General features: G+C 38.0%; 1 protein-coding gene across 4 annotated transcripts in view; it reads right to left on the bottom strand.

The window, feature by feature from the left end:
* Positions 1–251: 251 nt before the first annotated feature.
* The window catches only part of LOC149783001 (uncharacterized), a 94,398-nt gene continuing 84,532 nt past the window's right edge, over positions 252–10,117 (bottom strand). For all 4 annotated transcript variants that reach the window (XM_089934564.1, XM_089934565.1, XM_089934566.1 and 1 more), the window contains 2 exons: positions 4,594–4,777; positions 252–2,607 (listed from right to left, as the gene is read on the bottom strand). In XM_089934564.1, coding sequence (XP_089790690.1) covers positions 1,682–2,607; positions 4,594–4,777 — 1,110 coding nt within the window. In that variant the 3' untranslated portion in view covers positions 252–1,681. The remainder of the gene's footprint in view (positions 2,608–4,593; positions 4,778–10,117) is intronic.

Genomic DNA, 10,117 nt, shown 5'->3' with positions numbered 1-10,117 from the left:
TATATATATATATATATATATATATATCTGACTGGTCCACTACTTATAACAGCATTCTACCTTCTGTGGATTAAACATAATTTCCTTGTATTTGAGTCTTTTGTCCCACTTGAAAAAGATGTGAACTTTTAATGAATATTGGTATTACTCGATAAGTCTACTTTCTAAGATTCGGTTTGTGTTTATTCTACAAGTCTGCCGTTAGTATACTTTAACCCTGTCTGCCAAGCCGTCTGTATGCACACCTGTTCGTTAGCTTTCCAATTTCTGCACGATAGCAAGAATTCTACATCATGCACTTGTACACATTTTGTGTATAGCTTAAATTTTGGAAAGGGAAGATGTCTTCTGATTTCGGGGTCAAAGGGGTAAATGTAAAAGGTCATTGTCACTATGAATAAAAGAAGAAAAATGGTTTCCGAATAATATCATTACATATTTATCAAACATAGCGGATAGCTTGCATTTGGAGCACAATAATGCTTATCGATCGTGAAAAGGGAATTGGAAAAGTTAATTTTGCTCTAACTAAGCGAAGAATAATGGTATCGGCACACAAAAAAATAGTTCTAAAGCACATACCTAGACCATACGTTGTTGACAGTTTGTACATGAGGTAAGGAAGGAGCATATGTATTTTGGGATCGAAACGTCAAAAGTTTAAGGTCACTATGACTGAAAAAAGAAGAATGTTTACTGCGCATACATCTGAGGCCACGACCATGTACCTTCACCAACGTTTGTGGATGGCTTTTTCAGTGAGTTAGAAAAGAACCCAATTGACTGGGGTCGAAAGATCAAAGGTCAAGTCAACTGTGACATAAAAGAGCACATTTTCTGCTCAATAACTTGAACTCTACATCACAGATCAATAATAAAATCTGTGGACGGCTTGTACTTGGGGTAAGGAAAAAGCCTGTTAATTTACGAGTCAAGGGTAAAGGTCACTGTGACTGAAAGAAGAGCAATGGTTTTAGCATAATAATCTTTGTTCTAGGCCACATACATTGACCCAAGAAGTTGTAGGACTTGCATATAATATATCGAAAAGGTCTAAAGATTTGGGGGTCAAGGGTATGAGACCAAGGAACTTGTGAATCAAAGAAAAATAAAACAGGTATTGCAGAATAATGTTTATTCTAGGGTAAGTTTCTTAACTAAATTCTGGTGAAGCCTTGCGTATGGGGTAATAAAGGAAAATATACTTTTTGTCGCCTAAAGGTCATGGTACGTTTTGTAGTGTTATAGGAAAATATGGCTCCGTTATAGCGACAGTAACTTTAATTTAAGATCCATACCTTGATCAATGGTCTAAGTCATTGAGACTCGATGGTCAATAATCGCCAATGTCCAGCACGTCTAACAGTTCCAACAAAGAGTATTATTAAACTCGGTGCAGGTGTATTCAATGCCCTTCATGGTACTGCTGTATTACATTTGCTTCACGAACTACCGGCCGTAAACTATGGACTGCTATTATTTTATTACGCTCTATGCTATATGCTCTTCAGCGGCTTTATGCAAGGAAAAAATAGACTTCAAGGCGAGACCTTGAACTAACATATAGGTTAGAAGCAAATTCTTAGCTATTTATTAGTTCACAACATTTATGGAATATTTGTTTTCCTCAGGTCAGAGTCTAGTGTTTCACTGGTTTTGGAAATTGTTCAGGATTAAATATCTAAACACTTGACTCGTAGCTTTTGTTTGACTGCATTGATATCACACTGATTTTTCTCCTTCTTGTAAAGAGATCAAACTGGTTTCCTTGTTCGCTCAGAGAAGACGGAGACAGACTTTTCTCACGATGGATCTCTGCCAGACAGGTGACTTTATTTTCAACTGGAATGGTCTCAGGGCTGGGCGAGATCACAGAAGTTTGAAGTATATTCTGTGTGATACCGTCGAGGTAGACTGACTGGTTCTCTGTATTGCCTTGAGTTTTCCAAATGCCATTACTTTCAATATGCGGCAGATTTCTATTTAAAGATGTATCCGCCTCTTTCAATGTGATCGAAGAATGGCTGCTATCCGCAACGTTACTAGTGGATGATGCACCCTCCTCCAATGATGCTAAAGTATGGTTCATGGTGTTCTTATTATGTGGCCTGAACGTTTGCGAAGTATTATGGTTTTCTCGAATTTCATCGCTTTTTGACGCCTTATTGGACGAATCTGAAAATAGTCGATTTTCTATTGATTCAGTCCAATGAGACCTTTGAAATTCTGTGTGAAAATCTTTCATTTGTGCTTTGTTTTCACCAAATCTGAAATGTTGACATATTTCTGGTACAGTTTCCATTATATTATTGGCAAAATTATTCTCATCGATTGCCCGAATATGTGTTTCAATATGTGAGTCTTCAACCCTTTGAGAAAGTCGTCGAGTGTCAGAGCGAATTCGATTTGTCACTCGCTCCTGTTTCTCAGTCTCCTCAATGACGCATTTCTCGAGTCTCTCCATACTGCGAGTCACATCTAGTCTCTCGAGACTCCTTGTTTCCTCCAAAATATCACTGAGAGTGGCACTAATAATGGACTTCTTGTCCTTGTTAGTGATGGTATAGCTGTTTCCTGACGGACTTGAGGACCTCGTCACATGCACACCTGAAATCATTGATACATACAGTCAAAACATAAACATAATACTGAACGTATGAAAAAGGCAATTGGACTAAGAATTAAGCTAGATCCTTTAACAGAAAGAAGAAAGTGTTATTCACTTGGCTGAGGTACAAATAGAAGCCTCAGTGTTATGCTCTGTGTCTATATAACATAGACAACTTTGTATCACCTGGATCTATAAAGGTTTGGAAATTGGCATTAGTGGAGCTTGTTGCATTCAATCACCATGTAGGATAGGTCAAAGCCGAAACTACTGATAAGGACAAAAGGTTGCCGATCATATTTGATAAAGTATTGAAGAAAGCATAATTTTTTTCTTCTCAGGAATTAATATTACACTGCAAAGTAGAATTTGTCTCTCAAAAACGTTTGATTAGTCATCATCACCATAAAATTGGTATCGTCCATGCCTGTTTTGAAGTCATCATGATAATGACTGCCTTAGTGGAGAAAAACATTCTTCCTGAGGGGAGAGCAGGACCTGCTTTGGGAATAACCCTTGAATATGGACAATAGCTCCTATTGAGAAACTTAATCTTGGCGGAAAGATATTAATTAGATTTTGAACAAATGAGTCAAAATTTCTTATGAATAATGAAATAGGAGAGATGGCCAAATAAAAACAGGCTGAATAAAGTGCACACAATATTTATTAAAAAATATGCACTTATTTTTCTCGAAACACTCCCATCCGTGGTAGTCAAAACATTTAATTCAGTTCCTGTCTCTGACCGATTTCTACAGCGGAGATTTGCTGAGTTCAGTATTGACACACTAAATTCCAGTTTATAAACAGGAAGGAATAAACGATTACGCTCAAAAGTAATAAATTAAAGGAATTAGAAAACAAACTTCATTTCCAGAACGTTAGACAAACTAGGATTTTGCACTAATTCCTCCGAGTTATAAAAATAGTGCAGAGAAACTATATTGGAAAAGCACAATTTGAAATGTTGTCATGTGTTATTTAAACAGTTTTAATGACTGATATGGTTAATAATATTCATAAAGAATTTGTAGATGAAAAATTCAAGACTAAATAAATAACAAAATTGTTTCCGCCCCATGTTTTCCCCAAAATTACATATAAAAGACCTAAAGACACATTGTGATCCCTTTTCAGCTGGATTACTTGAGGTCAGTATCTCTTTTCAGCTGGATTACATGAGGTCGGTATTTCTTTTCAGCAGGATTACTTGGGGTCGGTATCTCTTTTCAGCTGGATTACTTGAGGTTGTATTTCTTTTCAGCGGGATTATGTGAGGTCTGTATCTCTTTTCAGCTGGATTACTTGAGGTTGGCATCTATTTCCACGTGCGTTAGAGTGTTATGCATTTTATCGTCAACACTATCTTTTTTCAAGTGTATTACAATGTGTTCGCTATTTCCAAACGCAGTCTATTCACCTGTAACACTTTATCGTTTCACATGTTATGATCGCAATATCTTTCCATGCGTATTATGCTCACTGTCTTTTTTCACGTGTATTACATTTTGATAGCTATATCTATTATTTCATTGTATCTCAAAAGCAAAGGAAGTAAGCATTTTGACATGATTCTTTACGGTTTGTCGCAGTACGATATGAAAGTATTTGCTTTTGGAACAGAACAGTGAACTGATTTTTTTCATAGCGTTTGTGGGTACTTTAACAAGAAACAGAGCGAAAAATAGTATAACGACACAACCATTACAGGAAAGCAAGCCTTGATGACATTGTGGTAATTTGTACTCTTAGCGACTCCGGTTTTTTGAGTTCGATTATAGATTCCGACATGCGCAATGGTATGTGGTGGCCCAAGCAGAGTCGGTGATATCATCTGGGTTCTCCAGTTTCTTCCACTGTAAGAAGCTCGCTATATCTGAATCGTCAAGAAGACTTTACACAAGCTTCGAAAACTTTTAAATTAAAAAGAAATAAGAACATAATTATTTCTTCAAAAGGATTTCATCCAACTCAAAACTTACCAGAATCGCTACTTTCCTCACTGTCATTAGACATATATATTGTTTCAGTTTGGAGCACGTTTGGATCCTCGTGTTCTTCCTCTACGTTTTCCGAACTAACCCTCCTTTTAACATCGTCTGAGTTCATAATTTCATTGAACGATTCCTCAGTATCTATATTGGTGGCAAGAGGACTGAGACTTTTCTGAAAAAAAAGATTTTCATTTTAAGTTGCTTATTAAAATTATAGGTAGCCTAATGATTGCAGGACAAGGATTTTATCGGCCTTTACTGCTAGGCGTTAGTTTCTTACATATCATTGCTGAAATGCGTTGCGAAAAACACCGGGTAGTTCCATTAGTATACCATTGATAACCATTACATATTTTGAATTTACTATGACTACATTAACTAATTAGCAATTAAAATTATAACGAGTTTGAAACATACCATCCAAAGAGCATAATGCAAAGGAGTCGAGATAAAACTAAACATAAAGGGTTCACGTAATTTTTTTCTTTCTTGTAACAATGCGTTTGCTACATCAGAGGAGTGAACTACGATCACGTCATTCAAAACACAGTATATACTAGTAGCGATGGAAAACGGATCAAAACTTGACTAGTAACGTACGAGGCATGACGGGCATTAAGGCATGTCTGGCAATTTAGGTTAGATACTCCGACATATCCGTAAATAACTATCATAATTTATCATGTATAACTTAAAATGGTCATAGTGTTAATATTATTCAACAATTTAAACAAAAGTATACGTTTTGACTTAAATTGTATTCTAATTTATATCAGGAAAAGTGTAACTCACCCCTACCTTCCAACGTATGCAAAGTGTTTTGGTAATAGGCAGGCGGAGCTAACTATGTTCTTGCTGCAGCAAATTCAATGTATACATATGATATTCTAGTTACAATGCATTCATGTTTTATTTCTAGTTTCAATGTGTACATGTGTTATTTCTTGTTCCAATGTATACATGTGTTGTTTCCAGTTCTGATGTATACATGTGCTATTTCTTGTTCCAGTGATGCTTTTTGTTTTTTTTCTTCAATTTGTAAACAGGGGTTTAAAGCAAGAGCCAATAGTGGAATCATTGTATACCGGAAAGTGGAAAGGTGTGTTTGGCAAGTGGATGTGTGGGTGTGGGTCTTTGTGTGGCGGAGTTATTATGGGCATATCATATATACAATGTGTCCCAATGCTTTTATTCGCCATGCTGTCATCTACTTATTAAATGCGCCACGAAAAATAGATCTAAGATTTTGATAAATTTAGAAAGAACATTGACCTAGCTTCAAACTGACTCTTGTTTCATAGGAGAATAAAATCTATTTATCGTCATATGAAGCAAAATGTTCACCCTTCAAAAACGTAAAACGCAATTATGTCAGAACATTATGACCAAACCCCACTCCCACATCTTGTCAGAACATTATTACCAAAGCCCACTCCCACATCTTGTCAGAGCATTATTACCAAACCCCACTCCCACATCTTGTCAGAACAGTATGACCAAACCCCACACCCACATCTTGTCAGAACATTATTACCAAACCCCACTCCCACATCTTGTCAGAACAGTATGACCAAACCCCACTCCCACATCTTGTCAGAACATTATGACCAACCCCACTCCCACATCTTGTCAGAACATTATTACCAAACCCCACTCCCACATCTTGAATACCAACATATTTGTCCAATAGTACAAGGGTGTACACAAAAGTTAGCATAATCAGTAACCATTGTCATAATTACATTTTTATTCCTCCCACGATAACGTGTATACGTGTATCGTGTTACTACCCTCCCCCGACTAGAGTACTTGAATTGTGGTTATTATATTGGTCTGAATTTTTCTGAATTAGGCTGAGCACGAATTTCTTCCTTCCTTTTTTTCTCACATTGATAATTCATTAATGCAATTCAGCGATAAACAACAAGGATATAGAAACATCCGTGCAAAAAAGGAGTTCTGGAATTTTCATGGTGTATTGAACACACAAGTGCAATACGTCAACTCAACAGAGAAGCCAGAATTTATGATGATAATTTGACAATCGTTTAATGGGGATCGTACTAATGCCTATGGTTTAGTACCATTCTTAATGAGATCCTCATGAATATTAATGTATTGCGAAAACGAGGCCAAGCTAGGCAGATCGAGAAAAATATGGCGTCCTACTGTACATCGAGTAACGATCTGAGCTGTTTGCCAGATATTTCTTTTGCATTCTTGAGGATATCATCACGGGTGTCTCCAAAAGATAACATAAACTATGAGTTAATTGCAATAATTAGTTGTCAAAAAAACGAACAATTATTTCATCACAGGCCATTGAAATTATATCACTGTAGTAAAACAAATGCCAGAATATGCAAGAAAAAGGGGAGGAAAATCATATATATATGCTTCCCTTTGGGGGGAGGATTCTCTGACGTTATCTTACTACAAAGATAGAATTTCAATGGCCTGTGATTTAAGTGTTCATTTTTTCTTACGTTTACACACATCAGTATGTTTTATCAACAGTTGCATTAATTCTTATCCAGTTACGCTCTCTCTCTGTCTCTGTCTCTGTCTCTCTCTCTCTCTCTCTCTCTCTCTTGTAATTTCATTCAACTTGTCCTCTCGTAGTTTTTATTTTTTGGTGCTATGTCTCTTCTTTATCGTGGTCATTTTCAATCTACTGTTTCTAATTATTTTTCGAACGAGACAATCAAGTTCACTTTTTCTGTAATTATCACTCGTACATCAATTCATAATCGTTGATATCAATGGCTGCGTGGAGGTATGCAGAGATTTCAATGACCCCGTTTTGTGGAATGGGACTAGGGATAACATTTTTAGAAACCTAGCATTATAAAACACACCTTCCGTACACTCATTTGCGTCATCGACAGAACCTATTTTGCGTTTGGATTTTTCTTTATAACATCATTCAGTTGCAAGAAAATACAAACACACCAGCAATCATCCAGTTCTTACCTTAACATTCGGCCCCTCATCACGACATATTGCAACAATCCATTTTTACGAAGTTCCATCTTCTTCACTGATGGAATATGATGGAAGCTTAAATCTATGGGAATTCTAGCGTTGCCATTGCACAACGAAACACAACAATATTCGTCACAATTTTTTCCCTTGCCAATATCATTTGTAGCCGTCATGGTTGCGAGATAAAATGAATCTGTTGCCTAGCTTAGCCTCGTTTTGGATTCGTTGACCCAGGGTCACATGAATACATGTTTACATTCTGAGAATGGGCTATAAGCTGATTGAATTAACTATTGATGAGTATCATATATGAGAGAGTGCAGCAGTTAATCCGGCGGTATTACATCAACATGCAGCTGGCGTTTACGACCGAGAAGTTTACCATTTCATGGATTGCGCTTGAAAGATGGATAATCACAGGCTGTACCAGCTCTGTTATATTATTTGTCATGGTCCAAAATTTCATAATGAAAGCAGCAGAACAGGACACAAGGGGGCCAAACACAATATCGGGAATACGCGTACAGACCAACGGGGGGATTCATGAATGATCTGAGTCACCACTGACACACATGTCTTGCCAATATTTGTGTTGACAGTACTAGAAAAGACTGTATTATGGACTCGCATTCAGCGTAAGCCGAGGAAGTGCAGGACTGAATACCTTGATGATAAGAAATTGAACGTGATGAAGTTATAATAAATGGAGATCCCATCTATCACGGATCATCCGTCAAGTGTCGTGACATGTGGATTAATTTGACAAAACGGCATCAAATGACTTTGGAACCAGGTAGAAGAAGGGATGCGGAAGTCTTACCCAATGGGACTTTATTGGAAATTCAAGGCATGGACATACCGGAACGGACTACTGCCTAGACTAGGCAGGAATGCTCCAGCTACCGTTTACATGAGTGGTGGAAGAGTACGAGGTGGTCAGAGCAAGGGCACTTTTTGATGCTGAAACAATCGCAGGACGACGATCATTGCTGCAGGCAATGAAGTCAGAATTGGTTGAAGTGGTCAGTTTTCCGTGCAGTTGAATCAGCAGTAAGCAGACTCCAGCACAAGGACATAATGGAAGCAGCGTACTCTGCAAAACACGGCATGGGAGCAGGTCACACCCAGAGCTGATCAAGCAACCAGAAGGTCAATGATCCAGGACGAGCGACGGAAAGTGGAGGAAGAGAGTCGACAATCGAAGACAATCAACGTTGTCCGATATTTGGAATTTCACACCTCTCCAGGTCCAGTTTCTTCTCATATCAGTGTATGATTTTTTGCCATCTCCAACAAACTGGCATAGAATGGACCTATTGGTAGCCTAGAGCACATTCTGTCAGCATGCCAGATTTGCTTAATACGAGGCCGCTACATAGGGAGAATTCAGAGTCCGCCGTGAGCATGCAAATATCTTGGAGTGGTAGAGAAAGAAGTAAGAACAGCTTCAATGCCTAGGCAAAAATTTCTCAATTTTGTCAAACAGGGAGAAGCACGTAACACCTCACCACAGAGGAAGGGAATCCTGCTTGAGTCAGAGAATTGGGACATGCTTGTGTATTCTGGGAAGAAATTGATCCCGGAAATTGTCCAGATGTAGTGGTTTGGTCAGAGTCTAAGAAGACACTGGTCGCAATTGAGATGACTTGGAAGGAGAGATGTGATGAGGCTCATGAAAGAAAGTCGACAAGTATGCAGAGCTGATGGAGATATGGATGGAGTACTTGATTGTTCCCAGTAGGGGCGAGAAGTAGAGAGTTGCCCACTCAATCGGTCTGGAGGTGCTCAGAGCTGGAAAGATTACAGGGAAAACCGCAAAGTGGTGGTTCAAGCACTGGACAAAACTTCTGAGACAGCGTCCAGCTGCTTATGGATGAAGCTTGAGAACAAGAACTGACAACCTACCACACGCAAATAGTGACTGATCAACACTTTCGCCTCACTATTAGGGGATTGTTCGGAATACGTGGCTAAATATTCAGCTATTAACGGTCTCGGCTGATGATGGTAGTGGTGCAACAGTGGATACATTGTATTATAATATAGTGAAGCTGTAGGGATTCCGTAATTACTGTAAATTAGAATATGTGTGGCATAATATGAAAGAGTAATAGCCTAGCGAAGGAACATTTCACAGCATATGCATTCACTTCGCTTGCATGAGCACAAAAATCAAATCATTTACTTTTATCACATCATTATCTTTTTCTTTTCTATTTCTATACCTGTTTACTGCCTTTCCGCATATCTGTCTATCTGGTAAGTTGTTGTCCTTTCCCAATCGCCCACATGTATTCTTATGTTCGCATAACTACTCTTCAGTAACCTCCTTCTCTTTTGTTGCATAGGGTACACTAAATATGTGCAAAAACATAAGGAATAGCCACGAATGGCACAAACTGATAAGGTATTGTTTTCATTGCTTTTATTAAACACGATCTATCGTTTAGGTCTATACACTAAATGAATCCGTTTTCCTTTCAAGTCTACTCACACAGGTTTAAAAAGGCCACAAGGGATCGTCTTA

This window comes from Sinohyriopsis cumingii, chromosome 15, assembly GCF_028554795.1.
Source record: "Sinohyriopsis cumingii isolate HCF-2022 chromosome 15, ASM2855479v2, whole genome shotgun sequence".
NCBI lineage: Eukaryota > Metazoa > Mollusca > Bivalvia > Unionida > Unionidae > Sinohyriopsis > Sinohyriopsis cumingii.
This window is presented reverse-complemented; position numbering and strand designations above follow the sequence as displayed.